The sequence below is a fragment of the Candoia aspera genome, chromosome 1 (assembly GCF_035149785.1).
Source record: "Candoia aspera isolate rCanAsp1 chromosome 1, rCanAsp1.hap2, whole genome shotgun sequence".
Taxonomy (NCBI): Eukaryota; Metazoa; Chordata; class Lepidosauria; order Squamata; family Boidae; genus Candoia; species Candoia aspera.
The window spans coordinates 274582864-274610479 of record NC_086153.1 but is presented as its reverse complement, the minus strand read 5'-3'; the positions used below and the strand labels follow the sequence as shown (position 1 = coordinate 274610479).

General features: G+C 40.3%; 1 protein-coding gene across 2 annotated transcripts in view; it reads right to left on the bottom strand.

Moving 5' to 3' along the window:
• Nucleotides 1-1097: 1097 nt before the first annotated feature.
• TMEM229B (transmembrane protein 229B) overlaps nucleotides 1098-27616 on the bottom strand; it is a 55897-nt gene continuing 29378 nt past the window's right edge. The window contains exons 1-3 of one of the 2 annotated variants that reach the window (XM_063289804.1): nucleotides 11179-11227; nucleotides 5590-5830; nucleotides 1098-3519 (exon numbers count right to left, since the gene is read on the bottom strand). In XM_063289804.1, coding sequence (XP_063145874.1) covers nucleotides 2989-3492 — 504 coding nt within the window. In that variant the 5' untranslated portion in view covers nucleotides 3493-3519; nucleotides 5590-5830; nucleotides 11179-11227 and the 3' untranslated portion in view covers nucleotides 1098-2988. Of the gene's footprint in view, nucleotides 3520-5589; nucleotides 5831-11178; nucleotides 11228-27616 lie in introns of those variants that run through there. The other variant, XM_063289803.1, reaches the window with a different exon arrangement.

Here is a 27616-nt window from a genome sequence, read left to right as displayed (position 1 = left end):
TATGGCAGCGTTCCCTGACCTGGTACCTTCCAGACACATTGCCTAGGGATTTGTCCAATGCATCTCAAGAACACCAGGTTCAAGAAGATTTCTGCATCAAAAACGTTAATATTTATAGCTCAGCCTAGTTTCTGGTATACAAACTTTCTGCATTTGTGCATGGAAATTATAGCCTCCCTGACCTGGTACCCTCCAGACACATTGCCTAGGGATTTGTCCAATGCATCTCAAGAACACCAGGTTCAAGAAGATTTCTGCATCAAAAACGTTAATATTTATAGCTCAGCCTAGTTTCTGGTATACAAACTTTCTGCATTTGTGCATGGAAATTATAGCCCCTTAAAGATACATCTGTGCACAACGTACCAAATAAAATGACATCAAATAAGCTTTAGAAGGTGCTGAAATAACATAGGACAATGCAACACATTTGCGGAATGTCGTAACTATTGACCAATTATGAAACATGTCATTGAGGAGCAAATTACAGTCTCCCATCCCCAAGGAACACGGAATTGTACTACAGTATTGTCAAATGCAGGGAATTGGTATTACCCGCACAAAAATGCAACTCCTTCATATTCAGTAATTTTGCTATCTTTAACCTTCATTTAGTGTATTTGTAATGCACCTTACTAATCCCTGTAGCATGATTTCATAGAATTCAGCTGAACCAAAAATATATATCTTCAAGTAATGGCAAGACTGAAGTTCTCTAGCCTTTTCCAAGGCTTCACAGATGGTGATTACCAGAAAGTGCAAATGTATCCCATTTCCTGCCACATCTAAAAGAGCTTAAGACCTATGATTTACCCCATCGTCTTATTTTTTAGTATAGTTAGCCATTGTTGCAGGGCTAATAACAGAGACTTCTGCTCTGCGTGGTCCCTCCCTCTCCTGAAACATAGTTTGGATCAGTAGTGATTAAAAATAAAAAAGGAAGCATTATAAAAGGCAAAGTGTGTCAGGAGATACTAAATACTATCGGGCAGACCTGGTAAGACTTCCATTGCTAACATTCCTACTCATCCACTGCCAGCAATGGATATCTGGTCTGTGGGGAAATGTAAAGAAATAAAATAATCACACTCTGAAAATACCAAGCAAGTTAGTATTACCTTCATTCTTAATCATGATCACATAACATTTACTCAGGGTGGCAGCTTGACCTTTTCGTTGCTCCTAGAATAGAACTCAGCTTTTCCAAATCTATTGCCATCAGGTGGGCTGTGACTAAAAATCCCAGAAGTCCCTGGCGGTGCAGGGACAGAGAGTTCTTCAAACATTAGCCCTAACCTATCAGGTAGGGGAGTTCGCAATACAATAACTGCCAGGTAGATAAAAATTAACAGTTTGCCAAACAATGAGACAGTCTCATTTTAAACAAAAGAAAAGAGGTGGTACCACCACCACCAAAAAAATAATAATAATACAACAGTACAAGCCTATCCCATTGCTGGTGCAATTCCATCCCAGTGCATTCCATTCTATGTAAATGATATCTGGACTTCTTTCTGGTCCAGGAGGCCTAGTGATAGCATATCTTCTTAAAGCTACTGGATGTATTTAGTTTAAGCAACTCCCCCTCCCTTTTTTTTCTGTTTGTCTTGCATTCTGTGAACATAAAGAACAGATTCTTTTGATGACTGCCAGAAAAAGCCCCCTCTTGTTCATCACTAGTTCTTCTTTGGGTGCCCCTGGAAATCACGTATTTCTCTTGGGGCACTCACTTTGGCCCCAGACTCCAGAATATCTGCAGCCCTTTTATACGGTTTTCCACCCACTTGAAACATCTTGAAGGACCATCCTTCAAAGTTCCCCACCGGGAAACAGTGAGATACCATCAACAGTTGCTCATAAATAGCTTTATGAAGAGATACTGCCACACCACTAATACTACCATTTGTACACTGAGAACACCAAGGCAGAGGACGGAGAAGATCAGCACAAAAAAGAATGACCACAGGCCTTTCAAGAGTCTGTCCTGCAGGATTTCAACTCCCAATGAATCCAGGCATCACACCAAGACTTCAATATGGCGTCAATGGTCCATATTTATAGACCCTTGGATTTCTGAGAATAGAAAATTCCCCATGGAGGAAGCAGAGAAGATTCTGATGATGTAAACAGTCACAATGAGTTAGCAAGAATCAGATCTGAAGCAGCCCTCCTGATGAGTTCCACCAGAAGGTGTGAGAATAGGAGGTGGAGATGACTTAGCCATTTCTCTCCCACTTTTGCCTACTTATCTATAATGCAGGTTGTACAGCAATGATTTACTTTATCCAGCAAAATAGGTCTTTATTTTAAAAATAGGTACACGAGAGTGGGAAACAAACTCTCTAGTGAGCATCAGAATGAATGATTCAAAAAGTAATCTTTTTATAGAAATTCAGCAAGATGTCCAGCACCATAATATTATACACTGTGGTGCAACTTAAAAAAGCCTTAAGGAAAGCACACAACAGGGCAAATTCTATCTCCACGGTAGTCTGCCACCTTGTTGGGCTGTTTCAACAGGTACTGATTTTTCCTTGACTCTGCAGCATCTCAGGTCCCATGGGAGGTATTGGTTGCAAGCAAGCACCTGAATGGAATATAAGCCAATCACTAAGTCAACTGGGGTATCTGTACCAATCTACTAACGTTATGTGCACAATTTGGGCCAGCCTTTTGTTTTTTTCTTTCCCAGATATAATAAACTACTGATCATAGAACTGTTTTCAGAGTAAGTTACAAGTCAAACTATCTAGTCAACAGGTAGTTGACAATGGTACTTGCGGTTTAAAAAACAAAGGAACCAAGAGAGAGAAAGAGAATAAAATTCATAGAAAACCTACTGATTCCACTTTTTCATGCACACCTCCAAAGCCAGGAGGTTTGTTTATCATAAAGGAACAGGAGTTTTGTTGTTGAGGCCGTCATCCTAGGTCTCTAATGAAGGGGGCAGGAGAGATTGCTTGGTCATAGTATAGTCTAAGGTACAATTCAGTTAGTTTTCACATGACCATTGGCCAAGGTTGTAGCAGATGTGGGTATACCTGGTTCAGCATTCTCATCAAAACGCAAACGCAAGGTGTTCCTGATGACTAGCTGTTCCATGATAAATGCTGCACAGAACCATGGGATGGCATACTCCAGGGTTATGAGGCCCATGAAGTTCAAGTCAAACTGTGAATAGTCCCATGGGCAGGCATTAAACTGGCGTAGAATGAAGCCAGTTGTGAACTCCCAGAGATACGTCCATAGGGTGTAAATGAGGCAGCGCACTAGTATGTTACACTTATCCTTCAGGTACAGATACATCTTTTCTACAATAAGGATGGACGTCCCATAGATGAAGAGTGCCCATACGCTGGTGACACCTGGGAACTTCCAGTTGAAGTTGACCACAAAATCCCAAGCAGCTGTGAACATCACCTCGCAGAAGTACCCATGAATGGCATATAAATACCAGCGGGAGAAAGCAGTCAAAGGTTCTGCAGCTGCCATCCTTCGGCACAGTCCCCAGCAGGAACTCTGCAAAGAAGTACACAGAGAGAGATAAAACCACTAATGTAACCAAAGCCAGATCCTGATGTATACAAGATGTATCATGCAACAGGTAGCCATAGTGGGTCCAGAGCCTAAAGTCACCTGTTAAAGAATACAATAAGAACTGGAGGCAATTGGCAAAGATTAGAAAATGGGACGAGTACTTACTTTGGGCTTAAAGTTAGAGATGGGCTGCACTTCGGGTCTAAAAACTCAAAAGGACTTCTGAGCAGTCATGGGTGCTACAGATATTGGTGCCTCCTTAGAAACAGCATCTTTTTCTGGACTCCCACAGTAGCTATGCAACCCCAGAAAAAATATGTTTTAAGTTAAGGAAACTCCAACAGTTCACATATGCCTACTCCAGATCCATAACTGAATGCTTATTTTACATTCAGAACCAAAATATAATTTAATACACTGCCAATCTATATGAAGCTCAGAGAATTTTATCCTCACTGCAGGATACAGAATAACAGTGTTTGGGTTCATACAACACATTAAGCCCAAAACCAACCAAGCCATTTTATGGTTTAACATATTGATTAATCAGACTGTTCAGCTAAGAGATTTGTATGGCTCTAATCCAAACAGAAAGCTTAACAGAGGTAATGGAAATAAAAGAAAGACAAGGTGAAATACCAAAGAATGGGAAAGCTGTGAAAATGATGAGTCATTGTACAGCTTTTAAAGTGTAAGAGAGGGCAACAAAAAATAATGGGACAGCATAGGGTATATCAAAGTGATAGGTTGGCTAGATGAATTAGGTCTATTGTTGCTCACCCTTTGCCCTCAAATGCTCATATTTCCTTCGTTACGCATCAAACTCTTATTCTAGTATAATGTCTAAACTGATTTGGTATCATGAATGAAGAAGCAGAATTTGCAGCAGATGACACTGAAAAAACAAAACATAATAAATACTTGGCTGAAGTAATACTGGCTGCTTGTAGATTGCCTGGTGAAAACATGGAATCTTAATAATGAAATGCATTTCAGATCAGTTTGGGCCAAACTAAATCCCTCCCATCTGTGCCTATGTTCATCAGCCACTATCATCAACCCCAACAGTTGATGATAGATTAACCCACAAATACACACACATATACACATTCAGTACAAATACGCATTTCAGGCCCAACATACTTTGACCCTTAGTGTGCTCTTGCTCAAATCCCATGACTTTTTATCAAATCCAAACAAAAATATTTAGGGAATCATTCAGTAACACTGAAAATGCATAGTGGTCTGCTATTGATGGCTGAAGTGGCAGTGTCTATAATAGTTAATGCCAACAGTGAAGGGGAATCATATGGGGTGGAAGAGGGATTCTATAGTGAAAAATGCTACTGCTGCCAGTGCCAGTTGGGAAGATCTTCCTAGTTCCAACCCAGCCCTCTAGCTACTGCATTGTACCAATTAACCCCACCTGTGGGAGCCAATGTCTATCAGACTATCAGTGACCTGCTGATGGCCTTTCATCAGGTTGCAGAGCAGTGGGAGAACTAGAAGGCAAGGCCATAGCATCAGCATTGCTGAGGGACCAGTACTGTGAACTTCTGCTCTCCCTGAACTGTTTCCACCCCAGTAGTTTTATAAGGATTTTGTAGCAGTTGTTGGGTCCAAGTTTGCTATTTTCTTCCCCTCTCATGCTTTTTCTTTGTATCTTTCAGATTATCAATTTCAGAGCAAGGTTGTTTTTTTTAATTCATCTGAAACCCATTTGGAAAGCTTTTACAGTAAAGGACAGGGCTGAAATGTTTTGCTCAAATAAACTTGTATTTTATGTCAGACACTTCTGAGAGAAAATAATGTTTCCATTCCCTAGGGAAGCCTATCTTTCCAGGAAGATGACACATAAGCTGGGGCTGCTGCTGAGGGGAAAGAAGAAGAATGGGACCAGGATGACAAGCTGAATGTCAAGCTGAATTAAAACATTCACATTTGTGCTTATTTTTGTCAGTTGTTCTAGGACCTCTTCATTCTACATCAGGGGAAGAGCCTTTGTTCCATCCATGGGGTATGCTTAAATAGAAAGGCAGAGGTATTACCTACTTGATATTGAAGGGTCCTCCATGTGAGATGAAGCCAGTGCTGTTGACATTCTGCCTTTGCCTGCTTTACAGCAGTAATAAAAAAAAATCAGCCCCCGCAATGAGACATTTTCAGGCCAGTATCCAACGTTAGGCCTCCTGAATGTGGCACATTATCCCCTGCTCCCTAGGCTAGATCTTACCCAGCCTTTTTGAGTCTTGTGAAGTTGTCACTGATGAAGTCATAAAAGTATTTTGCTGACCTGGGAATAAAGTAGGTAAGAGCATATTTAAAAGGAATAGTGTGGGAGTGAGTATTTATATCTTCATTCCCAGCTGTGCCAAAAGGAATAGGTTCTCAGTGAACCCTGTGATGCTCATGACAAGCCACAGCATGCTTTTCTACTCCACTAGTAATGTTCTTTTTTTCTGTTCAACAGGCAGCTGCACAGATAATGCAAAATTCTTCTTGACAATATGCACGTTCAACTGGAAGCAATATGTGAGTGCGTAAAATACAAAATAATACAAAATATGGACTGCCGTGGAGATGAGAAAAATGCCAAAGGCTATGCTAATTGGAATTATGGGAATTGTAGCCCAACACATCTAGACAGTTCCATGTAGAGGAAGGCTGTTATAGAATATGTTCAAAATGTTTTTCTCCTCATCAAGAACAATATATAGTTTAAAACAAGAATAGAGTAATAGAACAACATCTCTGAAGCAAAATAAAAGAGACATTGCACCTTCTTTAGAAACTAATGGGAAAGCAAGACTAATATATCAACAGCACAGCAATAAGTTGCAAATTCTATTGCCTAGTGACCATTTAGTCAAATGGTACAACCCAGCCTTCTACACAAGGTTTTCCACCTATCACATGCTACAGAAGTAGCCATGTCTCACGTACCTATCAACCTATCCTTTTTGTGTGGTGGGGTATATCATAGGTCCTCTGTTGAAGAATGTAAATTGCTGAAGGAGGCACTTCAGATATCCTAACCATGTATGTAAGAGCTAGTCTGGTGTAGTGGTTAAGGCACCAGGCTTGAAACTGGAAGACTGTGAGCTCTAGTCCCATCTTAGGCACGAAGCCAGCTGGGTGACCTTGGGCCAGTCACATTCTCTCAGCCTTAGGAAGCAGGCAGTGGAAAACCACTTCTGAAAAACCTTGCCAAGAAATTGCAGGACTAGTCAGGCAGTCACCAGGAGTCAACAATGACTCAAAGGCACAAAAAAACCCCAACACCAACCCACCGATCATGTATGTATGTGTTTGTGTCTGTGTGTGTATACATACACACACACACACACATATTAAAGTAGTCTAAGTAACAGCTACTTAATGCAAGAATCATTGTGGTTAGATCCACTGCTTTCAGGGAAAGGACACAATTGGAGTATTAGCCAAAACCAATCAAAAGAACTCCTGGCTACAGTAGCCATTTGGTCCTCCAAAAACAGTACTTTATAGCAAAAACATCTTGATGTATTCAGTATATTTAAACCTCATTCAGTAGTGACCTGTCCTTGTTAATAAAATCCTTTCTCACTCTCCTGTCAATAGATCACCTTTTCCTGGATAGCAAATACTACATTTTACCATACGCGCCAAGACAAATATTCATACAATTCATACTTGCCATAGAAACTATGAGATCCCAAGTTGCTTCTAATGAAGGTAGTTTGACATGTTAAATCCCCCAATGAAATTAATTGGAGGAAATTCAATATTCAGTTCTGAGACTAGCTCCACCAGTTCAGGCAAGGAGAGAGCTAGGCAGCAGAATAGATGGTATACCACAGTTATCCAACTGCTCTATCAGCACACTCAAATCTTGTTGGAGATTGCAAATGGGTTAACTGCTGGGGAATGGGGGGACGACTCTGTCTTTTGCCCCAGAGAGGTTCCCAGCTCTGCTTTATGACTGTTTCCATCCAGCTGGGAAAAGGCCCCTAGCAAATCATCAGGCACTGACTGCACAAGGGAAACCATTTTTCCTACTCTTTTTAAAATGAGACTTGGACATGAGTAACACAAATATCCTTTCCCACAAGTCATTTTCAATGTTACTATTCAGCTTACATGGTATAATTAAGATGCGATCCACACCCCATATAAATTGTGGGACACAACTCCCATAGCAGTCCATTTAATACAACTATGTGGCAGGTATTTCACTTATCAGCAGAATGGTACAATTTTTACAGAGGTTTGTAATCTATTTGAAACAGACACAGTAACTCAGCTATATTTGAACTATAAAGTTCAAGTCTGCGAAAGCTTAGCAAACTGTTTCCAGTTTGGAGTTTTCTTCAACTAGGTTCCTTAAGGTGGTACCTACAGACCCTATTATGTCCACAGACGTTTGCCCCTTGGACATTCCTTGCCCCGTAACATATTTCTCAAGATCCTTTTCCTTTTAGAAAGAAAGAAAGAAAGAGGGAGAGAGGGAGGGAGGGAATGAAATGGGAATGGATAAGCATTCTCTTTACTTCTGAGAACATCCAATATGTATTCCACAGGCATTCTTGGAAAATAAAAAAAACGGTGGATGACACCAGTCCACAGTTTTGCTTGGAGGTTTGTCCCCCTCAAAGCTCAGCTGGGATAACAGAAGCCATCCTGGGGTTGATGAGGGAGGTGATGAGATGCATCCTTACCAGTTTGCCTTCTGGTAAATGCACATTTTCTGATTGCCTAATTTCTCTAGAAGTACATGTTCTCAATAGTATAAATGCACCCACCAGACCCAAAAGTTTAGGAATGACATTTTATATTTATACCTATTTAATTTAGGTTTGATCTTTTCTTTTCCTTTCTTTAAATTTTCTGCCCTAAATTCTCTACCCTTGTTTTAGGTTGTCAGTCAGTCCCTGTCAAACTGCCAATCCATCCTGCATAAGAAGATATCTAGGATAAAAATGAATGACAAAAGAATATTAAATCAGTCTAATGATCAAGTGAAGCCAAGAGAGCATGTGTGTCCAGGCTTCACTGTCACCAGCAGATACCTTTGCTGGGTTTCTCCCATTCAGTGAACACATGGCTGTTTTGTTTGAGGTTTATCAAAGAAAGAAGGGTATGGAAAATAAAAAGTTGTAACTCAAACATAATGATAGCAAATGCAGTAACTGAGGAAGTAACTGATTGTAAGAGATACAAAAAAGACAATATGTATGGAGAAATCTAAACTTTGGACAGCTAAACCACAGTTTCAGAACTTCCTTGTTAATCAAAACTACTGGAGTGCATTTCAGAAAAGAGACAATGGAGAAATGGCCATTTTAAAATTAATTAATATTAATACTACAGAAGCTGTACCACTATAGTACTTTAACCAGAAATGGACAAGACCAGCTGTCTTATTATGATTAGATAACGATAAAAACTAAGATAAAGATCTATTTCTTTGGGATTGGACAGCAGGACTAAATCACATAGCCAGTACATTAGTCTGCCAGGATGTTGGCAGAACAGCTCTCCTAGTAGACTGTTTCTGTGCCCAACTATCAAAATCTATGAATGGTGCTCACCCCTATATGGTACCCTTTCTTTATGGGTACACATTATCTGGAGATGTGAGAGATGGCCTTTTCAGCCTCTGTGCCTGATTAAAGACTCCCTTAATGCTGAAACCTAGGCTGGTGCAAAGAATGGTTTCATTCAAGGTGAAGGCCTGGCTGTTCATACAAGTCCTGGAGTCTTAGTTAGTGTAGCTTGATCTTTTTATAGGTTTTTTTTTCAGTTGTTTTATTATCTATATGGATTATATCTTGTCTTAGGATCCTTTGTTACAAACAGATATTTTAATAAAAGTAAAATAGTAATGGTAAGATTATTCTCATTATCAAAGAAATTTAGTGTTTCCAGACATAACCACCCTCCAATACAAATCCAAGAGTCACATCACAAATTTGCCATCACAGCAAGTCCAGCTTCCTCATGAATTTAGATGCCATGATAGTCACATTAATCTAGTAAATCAAATGATGACATGGTTGGAAGTCTTCAATTCTCCCATGATTACAACTTTTTGAAAAACTTATAAATATGAAGTTCAATTTGTTCTTCCATTTGAGAGTTCAATGTCTTTCCTTTTTAAAAAATGGATTTTTAAAAGTTAGGAATGGCTCTGAAGAGGGATGATAGTATATATGTGGTTTCTCAGACCATTAGTAAGTTTTGCATAAGACCAGCTTCAGCATGTATCATGGATATTGTTCTCTTGCCAGCCAGCAGGACTCAGATATTCTCAATATATGTCCTTGCAGGCAGACTGCAGAATCAGCTTTCATGAGGGAGAGATGCACTATCACATACAGATGGATTCCCCTAGCCGTTCCCTTTCCTGAGAACAAAACAGTTTTGTTCCTTTTAAAATGAGCCAAAAGTTGCTGGATGGAAGCTGGAAAATTAGTGGGGTGTCCATCTCTCCAAATAGCTTCTCATACATGGCTGGCATCTCCAGGAGTCTATAGGAAAGTCCAGATAAATAGAAGAGCAATGTGGGCATCTGTTCAAGGAGTATTTTATTTCTATAGAAACAGTTAACACATCTAATGAGGAGCTTATTTTAAGATTTTAATCTCTGTTTTTGTAATAAGTCTAAGATTCTTTAATCCTGTATATAAATTAGGAAAGTAAATTTTAAGGTCAGCTTTGAATCATATTATAGGCATGGATCTAATCTTCAGTTTTTTGGTGCCTTTGAGTCAGTCTTGACTCCTGGTGACTGCCTAGACAAGTCCCTGCAGTTTTGTTGGCAATATTTCAGAATAATTTGGAATGGAATGGAATAACTTTTATTGTCATTTCACTATACACCAAAGTGTACATTAAAATGAAATTTTGTTACAATTGGCTCAGCAATAAAATAAAAATACCCTAATTACTATAATATGTATATATATTCTTTACCCATTCCACTCCTCTAATCTTGATCCCTAATAAATATCTACTATATAAATAGTAGAGGTAGGAAATAAATAATTTCCTACCTCTACTAGGACTGTGGGATGGAGAAGTCCTATTTGTAGCATATCTCTACCAACTTGAGGTCTATTCAGAACATTACCTTGTCTGCTGCATTTTCTTTTTTAACCAATCTGCTCTTCCCCCATAATCTGAACAGCTCTGTAATTTCTCTTCTTCAACACTGAATATTTGTATTTCAATATTTTAAAAATTATTTTTATATTTTCTTTTCCTGTTTTTAAAAAATAGCATTTGATTTTATTTATTTCTTGTGAGATGGATCTATCTCTGAAAAGGGTGTGTGTGTGAAGAGTTGATTCCTCTAGCCACAAACCTTGATGCTATTTGGCCAGGAGGTGGCATTACATTAATTATTTCACATTTTGTTTTCTCTCACACAGGTTTTAAACGCCCTCATTCTTACAAATGTTAGAGGAAGGGGAACAGTAGGGTGCCTCCTAGATGATAGTATCAGCATGAACTACCAAGAAACTACTTGGTAGCAGAAGACAGGATTATAGTGTATAGAAAACATAGCATATAAAAAAAAACCCTGAAAATGCAGTTCATGGCCTTTTGGTATACCACAAGTCACACAAATATCTGTTTCATTAGCAATTCACAGCTCACCTGCCTAGATTCCTCCACATTCATGGGCATGTCTGGCCACGTACAATTCCTACAAAATAAAATTAAAAAGTGAACTAAGATTCTGGAAAAGGTCAATAATTCTCAAAAGGCTCATATCAAAATGAGCTGTAATCATACTTCTTGGGATGATTCGGAACACACCGAGGAATTGGATCACCTTAAAACTGCTGCCAGCACAAAGATCAGCTCTCTCACAATCTGTGGATTGTAGGACTTAAAAGGCCACTTAGTGTTCCATGTTTAGTACAAGCATTTGACTTTAATAGCTGGCAGCACACTAAGAGTGACAATGTGATTAATCTCTTCCAATGTAAAGTTAATGGGATTCCATGTTCTCATTTTTAAAAGCAGCCACAGGTAGAATGATTACCCCAGTACCAACAACTGCCTTAAATTGGGTAGGGCTACCAGATCTGGGCTGGAAAAACCTGAAGGCTGCTGGGTGACAGCAAAGAGTTGTTTCCTGTATCTCTTTGCTGCTATATACCTGTAGTGGTTGTCTTGATTTTGGAGTCCAGATCTGGCAACCCAAAATTAAGGTTTCTTATTTTCAGGGAAATATATTGTTCATTAAAAAAGCATTGGTGTTCAGCTCTGCGAAAAAATAAATTCCCCTTCAACTAGCCAGCAAACAGATGCTAATAACTATGAACCATAGAAATAAACCATAATCTAGATTCTTTCTAGAACACTCCCAAGCAGAACATTTTATACCCCTCTTTTATGCAGCCCAATTAATTTTGTAAAATATACACATGAAACATATTTTGTTATTTAAAATCTGATTTAAAATGTTACTTTGGGTAAGAGATAATCAATCTATAAATGAAGATTGCAAAAGAAAGTGCAGATAGAAAAAAAAGCTAATCGTCAAGACACTGAATAGAAGAAGTGAAAAGGCATCAACAGCATAAATACAGGAGAAGAACAGTCAGGAAATCTTTAAAACTGAGAGGAACAAATGGTAGAATTAAATTTCTGAGCAATTTGCAATATCTCACAACTACTACTGCAGACTGACTGATGGACCCACCCCTAAGTTATATTGCTGTAATGCAGGATGCTTTGGATAACCAGGGATAGATTCCTGTATGGAAGGGCTGTCAGTACTATTCCATTCTGTTCCTCCAAAAAAACTCCCCCCAGAATTCTGGGAGTTGAAGTCCACATATCTTAAAGTTGCCAAGTTTGAAAAACACTGGTTTAGATCTTTACACCACCACACTCTGGTGTAAAGACCTGGTCTGGGTCAAAGCGAAAGAAAATCTCACAAGTATGAACTCTTCCCATTTCTAGTCTGAGAAGGATTTCTGGAGAAAAAGGTATTATTGCTAGCACAGGTAAGAGCAGATGATGGGAAGGGAAGAACAGAAGGGTTCAGATAAAAGAGGGGCTACTTTTATAATGGTCTCTTTGAGGTGACAGTGAGGCAGAGAGTGTTCTAGAAGTGATGTTGCCCAAAGATGGAAAATTAGATTGCTGTGTGAATAACCCATATTAACGGATAGCTAAAATCTTAAAAACTAAAGGCACATAATAGAGGAAACTGTGGGAGGGGAGAAGGGAAGGCCCTAAGAGATCTTTATGGGTGGGGGGAACCTATCACATCTTAGAGACGAAACAGTGATGGAAGTAGAAGGAAGAGGGAAAAATAAGAGCAGAATGTCTGTCATGGTGCCTGCCTCCCTCTGGAGATACGGATGGTCCTGGCCCTGTTGGTCTTCAGGAAAGTGGTGAAGCTCTGGCTTTCCCCCCAGGCATTGGAGCCAGGATGTTGATCATGGGGTGATTGGTGGATGGATGTGAGTTTCATCAGGGCCTCAGCATTGTTTATTGTTTTACTCTATTGTCTTTTCATCTTTAAAAAAGATCTTTAGCCCAGAGTTTCTTTTGGTAGATGGGTGGCTATGTATATTTGTTTAATAAATAAGTGAATGCTAATAGGTTGTGACAACTGTGGACAAAAAGAGGTCCATTAATATGGCTAGAAGAGAGATCAATCTAGCAGGGTGTTCTGAAGAAACCAAGAGTTCTTACACAGATGGATATGTTACTTTTAGCAACTTGGCCAGTAGCTCAGTAGCAGTTACTAGTTTAGTAAGGTTTGTTGGGCTATTATTATCACCAACCTACTATGCAGTTGCAGTTTCCTGAATGCATGTTAATCTCAGATGGACTGAGCAGTCCTGCTCTCTCTTTCCTCCTGCCTCTTTCAGTAAATCTACCCATGTCATATATACAGGGTAGAACCTTTACACTTCTGATTTTGCTCCATTTAAAAAGTTAAAACACATGCATAGACCAGGATTGAGGGTGACCAGAGGGGATGGTGCCTCTCCTTTGATACCACAGACCACATCATTTTTCAGTAACATCTATATCTGTCATAATTACAAGATATAAAAAGTAACCACAGCAAATCCTCTTAGTGGACTGCTTTCTGAAATGTGACCTTGCGTTTGATCCTAGCAGAAGCTTTTGAATCTTATTGTAAACTTGTTCTCCACTACAAAATATGACATTTGAAATGACATCTTGGTATAGGGCACTTATAACACCGGTAAGTCTCCAAATGAAACATTGGGGTGAATTTAATTTAGCTATGTTCCTAATCAGATTATTTCTGTATTTACCACATGTAATAAGAAGGAGCAATACAGGAGATACAATTGCAGTCATACTATGAAATACAACTGAGCTACGTTAAACATAATTAAGCTTACAGTTTATGGTTGATGTCTTCTCTCCCCCTACCCCAAGACGATGCCTTTCAACATTATTCTGAATTAATTTTAAATAGCTCTACTGCTAGACTTATTTAATTCGTTTCAATGGGTTTAGTGTGGGACTCTCTTATGTGGGCAGAATGCCCAGTGGATTACTAGTAACCTCTTGATGTTCCTTAGATCAAACTACAAATACAGGGAAATTCTATCAGTGCTGCTCCCCAATGTATTCTTATGCTTCAAAAACTAAGATAAAGTGCAAAAACCAGTCTTAAAGCAGGAAGGGAGGGGCTTTGAAGCTGGGGAGTCTCCTCCTCCTAATAGCAACTGCTTTCTATGCCTAATCTGACTTGTAGAAAATGGAGTGAATGGAGCAAAAACTTGATGTTTGTAACTAATCCAACATACCTTTCTCCTTTCATTTCATTAAAACTACACTGATGTTATGGAATGTGTCTCTGAAGGGGGCGGTGATGTGGTGGATTTCAGTAATGCTGCTGGTTCTCAGGAACGAGGGAGCACATTCCAAGGAGGAGGGCAAGATAAGAGAAAACACAGTCCAGAGACGGAATGTAGGAAGACTAAGTGGTTCAGACGAGCCCCACCTTAGAGCCTTCCCAGGTTATTTCCCTTAGGTCGGGTACAGTAGCTCTAGTCCGCCAAGACTCTGCCTATACGGTGTGAGGAAATCAAGAACTGAAGTTTGGCTGGATTGATTCCTTGTCGTTCTTGGGCTGGGCTTGACAAATGGACATTCCATCTGCAGAATTCGTGTGTCACAGGTGGTTTGGCTTTTATATGTTTTATAGGCAAGTGGAATGGCTTTTGCCTTTGTTTTTCCAGGATACAATCAATTCCAACTTATTCCTATTACCTTGGAAATAAGGTGCCACAGCTACACTATTTTTGTTGCCAAAAACAGTGTTTGAAAGATATGTGCTGTAGCTTGTGTTACTTCCTTTCCAGAGATGTGTTGTTATGATTTATTCAATTTATATCCCACCTTTCTATCTAGTGAGCACAAGAGGTGACTAACAATAAAAGGAAACAGTAAAGAGATAAAATTGGATAAAAATATTTAAAATAATTATTAACAAATTCAAATGGAATGTACTTTCCAGCAGCTCACATTTTCAGTAGCGAATGCCACAGTAATAATGGGTTAGCTTCAGAAATATGAATATCAGAAGAAGTACAAAATGTTCCTTGTAGTGAAACGTAAAGGACTTGCCTGGATTCCTCTTATGTTCTTCCTCTTCCTTGGTAAAAGAATCACAGTCCCTTTCGACTCAAAAGCTGGATTGATTAGAATGTTTGTTTGTTTTAACAAAACTTTTAAAAATACGATCATTAAAATACTTTGTGATATTAAAATATGCTGTTTGACAACTGTGTCCATGTGATTCTGCAAATTTACATTTTTTCTTTGAGCAATCAGTACATTAGGAAATTAGGGACTGAACAGCTGCTCCAGTGTTCTCAATGTTATTTTGTCTATGCATTGTTTATTAGCTAATTCATATTTTATTGGACAATAAAATTAAAAATAGCTGTGTATTCACTATTTGCTTTTTTGCCAGATAAAAAGTAGGAAAATGAGTAGACTAAAACGGCATCTGATAATAAAATGCAACCGCATATAGCTTTTAGTCAACGGGCAGCAATATAGAGTTGCATTTGATTATCAGATATATTTTTAAATTGTTTATAGAAGTCTGATTACTCTTCTGCTATTTTTGGAACTGCTAAAAGGAAGATAATGACTAGAGGAATGAGGAAGACCATAGCTCACTGTCTCATGCTTTGCACGCAAAAGGTCCCAGTTCAGTCTCTGGCATTTTTAGAGTTAGAAAACAGTTTTGACCGAAAGCCTGCAGAAATGTTGCCTGTTACTAGAACAACACATGCAAGGACATTTCAGAAAAGTACCTCTCTGTGAAAGAGACCACAGGTGGGCTATTTTTCATAGCAACTGCCATATTTCCTCAGGGACCACAAGGGTTGGACCAGAGTAAAAAAATGATCAAAACACCCAAACACAGTTGACTACATCCTTATTCAACCTGGTACCTTACAACTCCCACTGTGCCTTACATCTTTGGGCCAGAAAAGCTATAGGAAAGAACATATTTGTATACTGTTCTTTCCTGAATAATTTATGTTCCATTCTCAACAGCTTCAAACTGTGCTTAGTTTCCTCAATTCTGCAGTTATTTATTTATTGAATTTCTATGCCGATGTAATCTGCAAGGACTCCTGGCTCCACTTTCAAATGAGACATCTGGTTAGGCAATTTAAGGCAGCAAGATGTTGGTTAGTTTTCTTGCACCTTTTCAAGTAAAGGGGAGGTAGCTTGCATTTTGTAAGGTGGGGCAGTCTCAATTCAGTTTGGAAACTAATGCCAGACTTCTCATCAGTATGAGATTCAGCTCTCTCATTCAGGGCATGACAAAAGTGATCAACCTGAGCGACGAATGCTATTTCCATCCCAAGCCTGGCCTTGAACACTGACTGAAAATGATCTATATAATCCATATTCTACATCACTCTGCTGCTACTATCCTACCACCCTCTCAACCAGCTTCCCCAAAAAGGGGAGGTGGATGACCGGACAGTAATTGTTGGATCCAGGAATCCAGGAAAGTCCTGGAAGTATATGCAACCTCCATCAAGGCTGCTGGCATCACCTTTTCCTGCAGTGACCTCCTCCTGATCCAGCCAGTCATGCCTTCAGTAGCTCCCTCCAGTAGCCTGGAGTGACATGATTCTAGCCCACAGATAGTGGAAGCTATGCTGGTAAGTACCCTACCTACTTCATCAAAATTCACAGGCCAAAAGGAGTCCCAGGTACTAAGCCAAGATATTACCCCAGGTCATCATTTCAGATCCTGCCCATAACATAATCAAGACTGGTGAATCTGAGAAATGTTATCAGCAAACTGCTGTATAGAATGGAGCTGGATGCCAGTTGGACAGAATCCAATGTGGTGAGTGAGGCTGAGATATTCCACATTGGAAGTGCCTTGGTTATCTGGGTGGTGTTATCTGGAATTCTTCTTATTGTACCCAAGAAAGTAAATAGGGTTCTCAGCCACCTGTAGTTTGAATCCATGCCTTCTAGGCAGCCAGGCAGGGCGTGCATTCTTAGGGAGAGGGTAATCCACAAACACATCCACGAACACCAGCTAGCAGTCAGAAGACACAATGAGAACTCCTTAATCTCACAACACACGGACAGACTCAACCATAGTTTCAACTGGGAAACTGTGAGCATCCTAAACCAAGCCAAATCCAAAAACGCCAGAGAATTCCTGGAAGCCTGGCACTCAGACAAAGCAGCCATCAACAGACACTTAGAGGTAAACAACATTTACATACCAGTCACAGAGACAATAGAAAAGCCAAAAGACCAGTACACCTCCTCGCCAGCAATCAATGCCCAGATATGCAAAAATCAACACTAGGATTAACGCCAGATGGACAACCAAACAACACAATACACCCTAATCAAGGAACTATTAACTCAGTCAATCAACCAAGCAGCAAACAACAGCCCAATCAAAGAACTCCCAAGGAGAGAACAACACCCCTACCAACACAAGCAGGGCAAGCCACGGTATATAAACAGAGAGCAAGGCCCACTCCCTCTTTGCACTGAAGATGTTGCCTAGTCTGGCAATGAAACATCTGCAAGAAAACAAGGCTCAGAGAGCACCAAGGACTCCACAGTTCAACCCTGAGCTACAAATATTCACTTCAATTGGAGAGAGTAATGCTACCTACTTTAAAGGAGGTGGTTGTATACCCCGTCTTGAAGAAGCCCTCCCTGGATCCAATGATTTTCTGTAACTTCTGCCCAGTCTCCAACCTTCCCTTTTGATGGAAGGTTGTTGAGAATGTGGTGGTTGCTCAGCTTCAGACTCCGATTGGAAATCTGGATCCCTGCCAGTCAGGATCCAGATCCATTCATAGGATAGAAACAACATTAGTCACTTTGGTTGATTACCTTTATTGGGACTTGAATGGGGAAAGTCTGACCCTCCTCATCCTTTTGGACCTCTTAGTGGCCTTCAGTACCATCACCTATGGGATCTCACTGGACTATCTGCAAGTGTTAGGAGTTGGAGGCACAGCTCTGCAAGTGGTTCTTGCTCCTAACTGAGTGGACAATTTCAGTCTGTAGTCATAGGGCAACAGCATTTGAGGCCTTGGTTATTCCAGAGTAGGATATCTCAGATCAGTGCTTCTCACCAGGCTATTTAACATTTATATGAGACTGCTAGGAAAGGTCATCAGTTGGTTTGGAGTGAGCTGCAATCAGTACACTGTACCTTGCAACCCTGAGCTGAACTAGAGATGCTGTGGGAGGCTTGAAATGGTGCCTGGAGGTTTTCAGGATCTGGATGGGTCAACAAAAACTCAAACTAAATCTCTCTAAGACCTAGTTCCTGTATGTCAACAAACATCCAGGAACATTGACCCTGATAACCACTCTGATGGGGTGGTAATCCCCTGGAAGGAACTGGGGATCCTCCTGGATTCACAGCTACTGCTGAAACAGAGGCCATGGCCAGGGAGGCCTTGCCCAGCTTTGGCTAGTGCACCAGTAATTGTTATAGTAATTCATGCCTTAATCACCACCAGACTGAATTAGTCTAATGTGCTCTACATTGGGGAGACTTTGGAGCTGACCCAGAACCTACAACTGGTCCAGAATGCTATGGAGAGATTATTCATGGGTCAATCTCATCACTGTAAGATAACACCTCTCCTGAAGTCACTGTACTGTCTACCAATAAGCTTCTGGGCCCAAATCAAAGTACTGATTATGACATACAAAGCCTTACACAGTGTAACACTGGGGTATATTAGACACTGCTTTATCAGAATCAAATCTGATTCTGATTCTGTTAAGGCGGTAGTGTACAGTCTCCTTTGGATCAAAATGACCACGGCAAAGGGTAAGTCTGGCTGTGTGTGTCAAGTCCAAGACTATTTGAGAGAAGCCCCATTATTGGCATTGAGGCCATGAACTTCTGAACTTTCCTAGACCCCACTCATGAGGACTGAAGTCACTCAACAGCAAAACATAAAGGAACTCCAACAACAACAACCTGGAGATAAGGTCCAGTAATTTAGGAGGGACCTCACCAGGCAGCATGATGGACAGTGCTCCAGAAGGATTCCCAGTTTACCCCAACAGCCCAATTTAATACACAGGCGCACACTGTCACCTCAAGAGCAGGGCCAGCTGTGGTCCTGTGTCAGTGTTCTCTGCCAGCCAACTGAAAACAGACAGACAGGGAATTCCAAGTTTCTAAAGCCCTATTGCTGGCCCATAAACTTTCTGATAACGGCTGGGAATCAAGTGAATAATTAGCCAGAGCACTATGATTTGCCTTGAAATTTGAGTCACCAACAGGAGTGGAAGATACAAGCATAGTTTGCAAAAGTCCAGGGTTCAAGCACCAGGTAATTCCACAAGCCTGCCCAAATGTCATGCTGAAGTCCAAATGCAAGGAAAGAAGCAAGAGTGACAGAAGTACAGATCTGAAGCTAGAGAGTTGTTGCCAATGGAGGAACAAAGACCTGAGGGTTGCTCTATGTAGTTCCAGGTGCTGGTGTGGCCTATTTAGATGTATTGCTTTCCCCTCTTTCAGAGAGGCATGCAGAATACCTTTGCTCAGCCCTTCATAGCTGATGGCTTGTTCTTGGGCTAGGCACCCTGCCAGGATCTGGCTCATCATTATTGGAATCAGATTTCTCAGGCTCAATGTCTCCTAGAGTGGCTGCAGGTGTCTGATTCCCTGCTGACTCTTCAGGCTGCTCCACTCTCAGGTCTGCCTCTTCAGCCTCTAACTCACAGGATTCAGACAAGACCATAACAGCAAGATGTCTTTCAAAATCATTGTTTTCCCCCTTCCCTGGAGTTGAGGTTGCTAAAGGATCTACAACCCAGGAGGGCAGAGCCCCAGGTGGGCAATATCACCACCATCACCCAACCAGGTTTAGACAATATATACCAGGTCCATCTGCTCATCTACAACCAAGTCATGGGTGATTGAGGGCTTATTAGAAATGGCCCTAATGTTTATTGTCAGCAACTCAAGGTCAAGGTAACCAATGATTCAGCCACCAGTGCCCAAAACTGGGACAGCTGGGCCAGAAGTGGAGATTGACACTTCTAGCAGATTGAGTTCCCTGTTTTTGTATTCAACTCTTTCCCTCTTGTAATCCATATCCCTCTGAAAATTGTTATATAAATCTGCAAATAATACAAACAAATAAGGTGGGAAAATGCATGAAATGTACATATGCAAGATTTCTGAGGATGCACTGAATGTTCAGGAATATATCTTCAAATAAACACAATTCTACAATTCAGAGCAACACAGTACTGACTAAATCCAACCTAGGTGAACTACTGCTACACCCTGCCAGAGCTTTGCCCATGATTCAATCATAAATCTTTGTCTAGAAACTGAAATCTTCCCTCAGGAACTAGCAGCAAAAACCTAAGGATATAGCTTGGATAGATAAGTTGCTTCTATTTCAGACAGGACAAGCCCTAATAGTAATAAAGAAGATCAGCCACTGCAGAATCAAACAATTAGGATCTCCATTTATACATCTCCTTCTCCTGCCCTTAGGTGGTAACAGAATTTTCCTGCTCATTTCTTCACATTTGATGTGGAGGTCACTTGGACTCTGCTTTGATAACGATCAACAGTCTCTGGTCTCTCTTTTTTCCAGCCTTGCAAACTTTAGCCCTCACACACCCCAACACTAAGCCAATTCAGTAGCAGAGATCAAATAAAGAAATTGGGTTCCTGAGTAGCCTTCTATACCCTGGAGGTACATAACAAACCCCAGCCAATTTAGAATAAGGACAACCTAAATGTCCACAAAGTTAAAAGTACCAATTCACATTTTGTTATTTTGATTTTACCCAAGATTTTCTGATCTATGACTTGCCATCTTACAGCTTAGTTGCAGTATCCCCATCCCTCTCTGTCATAGTCAATGCCTAAACAGATGAGCACAGGAAAAGGTTGCCTGGGATTATTGTTTTTCTTGACATATTACTGAGCAAAAGCAAAAGAGAGTAGATGGGCCAGTGAAAAACAGAGCATCTGCCCCTTCCTGCTTTAGAAACCTGGATCACCTCCCAACATTTTCTTTCTGTAAGGAATAAACCTCCTCTCCTCCACATACAGGTAGATGTAGGCTTCCTAATCCCCCAAGACTGTATGCTGTCCAGCTATATTCCTACAGCTTCAGCTATTCCATGATTCAGCCCCAGATCATTTATGTGGGGACAAAGGGGGCAAATTTCCTGTGCCACACATATGAAGGGAGCCCCACCCAGTGTAAGGTTCCATATCTGAAATAATTATATGGATCCATAATTTCATTCAAAGCAGTAGAACTAACCCATTAAAATACACTTCCAAGACCTTTTCAGCACTGTGGATTTCCCCATACACTTTGCTTTACTGGGCCATTGATTTTCATCAATAAAAATTTTACATCTATATAGAATGCAGGGAGAAGAAAAGGGGTTGGACTCAAAGGCTGGCTCTTTGGAATGCATTCTTCATAATACAGAGTGATCACAACTAGTACTCATACTTCAGGGCTAATCAGCAACTTGATGCCCTTCTGTTCGCTCTCTCACAAGTGAAGTAAAAGAGTATTTTTGGGTATTGTTGCTACTTCACAGGAGTAACACCCCATTTGCTTTTGCTGTGGCACCAAGCATGAGCAGGTCATTTGTCCCAGTTGCTTACAACAGGAGGAAGTGAAGCCTCAGGACTCACCAACTCGTCTGTAAGAAACTTGGTGACAGATATGTGAACCAGTTGTCTGGAAGGACTCTCCATAGTTTTATCAAGGTCCTCAGTCAACCCTGGTTTTAAATTTCCATCTCAGGGCATTTGCAAAGGCAGGAGAAATGCCAGCAACTGTTTAAGGAAAAAAACAACATTTGAAAAAAAAAGAATAAAATAATTAGCTTCTTTGAAAATGAAAAAGTAGCTCTCTGGTAGCTCACAAAAACTGAGAATCACCCACTGATTAATCCTCTTCTAATATGTGCCATTAAAAGTCAAAGTGACAGTTTCCAGCTGTTCTGTTCCAATCAAGAGTTGTTCTTTTTTATTCCTCCTGCTTATTACCTATTGCAGTTTAAGATTAATTTGCCATTATTTTCCTGAAGCAAAAGACCAAAGGGTGGTGAGGCCATGAACTGTCCTTGACCAAACTCACAGTACAGGGCAAAATGAAGGGGAAATCGAATGTGCCATTAAAATATCTATCTAAACATTCCCAATCATAGAAAAAAAATAGATACAGATGCTCACAGTGTAATTTTATTCCTTTGTCCCCTGTTGGACATGGCTCATAGTGGTGCTTTTTTTTTTAGATTAATTTAATCCCGCTATTATTATTATTATTATTATTATTTATAAATAACTCAAGGTTGTGAACATACTCCACAACAGCAACCCTGTGAGGTGAGTGGGTCTGAGACAGAGTGACTGGCCCAAAGTCACCCAACTGGCTGACTTCCGTAAGGCGGGACTAGAAGTCACAGTCTCCTGTTTTCTAGCCTGGAGCCTTAACCACTAGACCAAACTGGCTCTTTTTCATCTAAAGTCTTTTGAACTAGAGACCAGGGATTGAACAAAGTCATCTGCTTTCAAGGAATGTGCCCTAGAACAGGATTGTGTCTCCAGTTAAAGTGTACTTGTCTAACCCACATAACTGTAATAGTGCTCACCAGAACTCTACAAAACTGAATTCTTCTAAGAGATGTAATTCTTCCCTTTACTAGGATGTTGCTGAGAAATTCCATGTTAGTTTTCCACGTTGGTTGTGGACATCACACAAGCATTGTTTCTTTGTTGTGAGAAAGTAGCTTGGAAAGAGGACAAGAATGGGCAATCAAAGGCCCAAGATACATTCATAGCCACAGTCTGCTTGTTTACAGCTCTCAAACTTCCCCAAGATTGAGCTACTAAAATCTGGCAGGAAATTGCCAACTGTTGGTGACATTGTTTCCACTTTTTTGGAACCTATTTTGATTTTTTTTTAAAAACTCCCCAAAAATTTTAAAAAGAAAGGACTAAGCACTGCACCCTTCCCTTCTACTGCACCACTGCCTATACCCTCTGCAACCCTTGGAAGCTGGACATAATTATAATTAAAAAGTACATACCTGGAGGAAAAGCACTGCTCATTCCCAACCTAGGAGGTACTTGCCCTTAATAAACCTGAAGATTATATTTATGACTCATCTGCTCTGAGTTAATGGGAATCACCTTTCAGCAAGCACATGAAAAGATTGGGAACTTGGGGCACACGCAGATGAAAAGCTTACTGCTAAGTCACCACCACACCCAAATTACTCACAAAGCTAACTAGAATGGATCAGTTTAAGACTTTGGTAGAAAATATTCTCCAGTCTTGAGTTAAGAGGCTTCCCTGCCATTTTTCATTTGTTTTAGGACTCTCCTCCTCTTTATTTCTCAGAAGAGTAAGTTCTCTAAAGTCTCACTGACCAGTCCACAGTGTAGTTACAGGACCTGGGGTCTGCTCACTCCAGCCACCAAGTGACTGAATCCTTTGCGTAACTCTAACCTTAGCACATCCAACCACATCTCTTCTGGGTTTCTAGTCATACCCTCCATTACCCTGACTTCAGCTCCTCTACATGATTGCACAACCATTGTCATTGCACAATTTTGTTCGGACTTTGAAGAAGCAAAATAGGAACAGTATTAATGCTTTTGAATTTGGTGCTGGAGAAGACTCCTGAGAATACCGCAGATAGCCAAGAAAACAAACCGATGGATCATCAAACAAATCAACCCAGAGTTCTCACTGGAGGCAGAAATGACCAGGCACAAATTATCATACTTTTGACGCATTATACGAAGACCTAGCTCTCTGGAGAAGGCTCTAATTCAGAAAAAAAGTGGAAGGAAAGAGATGAGGATGACCAGCAGCAAAGTGGATGAATTCAGTTACCATGGTGATGTGTACACCTTTAGAAGACCTGAAGGACCAGATTAGGGACAGATCATCATGGAGAAAATCTATCTATGTGATTGCTAAGAGACAACAATGACTTCATGGCAATCAATCAATAGACTTTGTTACATCAACATGTGATTCTAATAATGATTGCTGTTACGCTGTTTATCTGTTGTGGTCCACTATCTTTTCTTTGGGACCAATCCACATTTCTAGGCTGGGTTTTTCTTCTTTGCTTATACTTTCTTTCTCTTTTGTTTTCCCAAATACACCTTCACATTTAGTTAAGCAGTTCTTGACACCCTTAGGAAATTCTCTTTCGAAGCGTGCTAAGGAATTTCAGAGACTTCAACTCTGGTGATTTAACAACAATATTAGCACTGCAGACCTTTACAAATCTATTGCCTTGGAGATCTAAGGAAGATCTTGGAGATCTATGATTTGAGGGGAGAAATACAAACAAAACTGTTGGGTTTCTGTGAAATTATTCACCTTTCTCCCAGCCAAGGTAAGAATCAAGAACAATTTGCTAAAGCTTTGTGGGGCTTCATACTGGGCATGTCCAACTTCTTTCTTTCCTTCCTTTTCCTCAGTTCTCTTGCTGGTTCTCATTTTCTTCAGGTTCACTGACTTCTCAAGGAAGGCATCACTTCACTGCCCTCTTTGTTTTTTGAGTTCTGTTTTTGCAATTTCCTAAAAATAACTTAGCCTGCTGCGAGTTCTGTATCACTGGCTTTGTTTTTACACTAAAATCTACCTCTTCTGAACAAGACAGGGATGATGCTCCTATTCTGAATTTGAAAACTTTAGAGTGAAGCTGGGGTGGTCACTGCCCTCCATGAAACTCTTAAGTTGTGAATAGCCTGACAGTTAAATCCTTTATTTTTCCCCTTCTATAAAATATTATTTCTAACAAGCTAATGTTAACTCCAGCCAAACCTGTGACACTGAAGTTTTCCCAGGCAGTTTAAAAAACTACCCCATCATTACCAGTCTGCTGTTTTAACTGTTTACCATTTTGCTCAGTGAACTGAAATTCCCTCTCCCTGTCTCTTCCTGCTCTGTAACAGCTACTCATAGTGCAAGGTGCTACCTTTCTGGAAATACCTGCAGTAAGAATAAAAACTTGCATTGTTTCCTTTTAAGCTTCATCAGTTTTCTTGAACTAATTTCCTCACTGTGTCTAGTGCAATCTACCAAGTGTGCCTCACTCTTCTGCCAAATATCTTGGTACTTTTATGTCAACTGAGTACCCATATATAGACACATATTTACACTCAGCAGTTTCAACAAGAAGAGCATTTTCTTCTTGCAAAACATTTTAAAGAACACCCATTATTCATTGTGCAGATGATTCACAAATTAACACCAATTCTCAATTGACTTTTGCAGAAAAATGTGTTTAAAAAGCTCTGTATTTTCTGCCACAGCTTATATAATTGAATTACTGTATAATGCTCATGGAATGATATTGTAATTATTTTCTCAGACTAAGATTACATATCTGGCAAATACAGAGTTCTGTTGTTTCCCACAGTGTTATAGTTAAAATAATTCTAGCGTAAGTGGCCCAAAATTTTGTCCTCCCCCCTCCCAGCATGAGTAAGGATTGGTAATTTCTCTGCAAGACTGAATCATAAGAGTTTGCCACGCCACCAAAAGAAAGTAAGCAGCTATAGGAACTCCAGTGTTCGAAAAGGATAGCATACCAAGTACTGTAAATTTTAAAAGGACTGCACATTTTAAAAACAAATTAAAAGTCTAGTATGTTATGGAGCATTGTCCCACTCTGCACTCATACATGCACACACCAACACACATATTAAATTCACACCTAATGACACAGGCCTGGAGTGTTACATGTATCACTTGCCCGTCCTGATGTCCCAGGGACATCTCCCACTGAGAGGCAGGAGGGATGAAGGGAGGGAGTCACAAGTTTTCCTGTAATGCTGGAGTGATGATAAAATGCAATCACCCATAATGCAAGAGCTGCCTGGAGGAATGTTATCCCAATTCTGTGACAAATGACTAGCCAGGGGGAGAAGAAAAACAAAAATCGCACAGATGTGATTCATACATCACAGCCCCAGGACAAAAGTAACTTAATGGGTAATTATGCTAGGTAGAAATAACAGCTCTGCTTTTTCACATATGTCTCCACTCTGGAGTGAGCACTTTGAAGGGTGAAGAGGCTTTTCCTTCCATCACTAAAGCTTCTGTTTTGCTGAATGTTGCAGATGTTAAAGATAAGATCTTAAACAACCAGCACAACATTCATTTTATCACTAAGTTCATTAATCGCTGGCATTCCATACAGTACAAGGTTACTAAAGTTATCCAGCATCCAGGTGCCAGATTTTCTTTCCACAGGGCAAAGTTTCAAATTTCAGCCTTACGGAGAACAAAAAGGGTTCCCTCGCCTTATAATGACTAATTTCCTGCAGAACTTTCTGTGCCCTGTGGCTGTGATATAACGTCTAACAGGCCCTGAGAAGGAAATAGGATTGTTGCAAAAGGGACACCATAGCCTAAGAGAGGGGGACGTAAAGGAAGAGACTCAGAATAACCCTGATGTAATTACTCTAGGTATAAGTTCATCTGGATAATCGCTTTAGCAGGCTTCCAAAATTCTGTGTTGTATCCCACTACTAATAAAGATCTTCCTAGATATCCAAGTGGTTCCTGTTTTCCAAGTTTGTCTCCCTTACAGAACTTGACAATGGCACTTGTGAAATCAGATCCTATTCTCAGGTACTTCATTGCTGAATGAGATACAGGGTAAGTTTTCTCAACATACCAACTCATGGCATCCCTCTCTCACACATCACTCTCAGAAGGAAGTGGTATGAAGGCTACTTGCTGTTTGCAGTGCTACCAGGCAACTGTAATCATATTTAAAGTTCACCAAACATACTACTGAGATCTCAAAAGAATGTTTAGTAGCATACGAGGTACCTGCTACATTAACCTCTCAGAAGAAGCTGGAGGGTGTTCAAATGTCCATAAGTAGCTGAATGCCAAATGTATCCAAGGGCACTAATAATCCTGTGGATACTTCCCTCGCACTCTCTAGATTTCTTGACCTATCTAACTTCTTACATTAAAAATTAATTAACTATAGGAAGCTGCCTAGGATACTTTGAAGTATAGAGCAAGCCCCACATCACCTTTCTTTCCAAGAATGGCTCTGGGCCCCCAATGAGTGGCTGAAGACCAATGCCTTGTTTGCTAGTACACCACTCTGTCTGGGGAAGTAAGTAGCATTCTTTTATATCAGTACATTGAAAATGATTGTATCACTCATGTCTGGTATTTTGTGAATCGGCAAACCAAAGGTACTGTCCTAACTGCCAGGAAACACACTGAGACAAGGAACTGGTCTCTAATGTTTTGTTTCTTGTACATAACAGGAATCCTAACAAACTGAAGAAGCGTGGGAAAAACCCAGCCATATAAACCCCAAAGGTTAAGGCGGTCCCGATCTGTGTCTCTTTGAGTGGCTGCCCAATTCCTCAGTGCTACGCATGCGCTTAACAGTCTGGATGGGAGTCCCCTGCTCGCCATCCTCACTCATGACAGGTACCCACAATATATTCCCAACATTCAAAATGTTCCACCAAGCCAACAAAACTGAGGATTGCTAGTCTTAA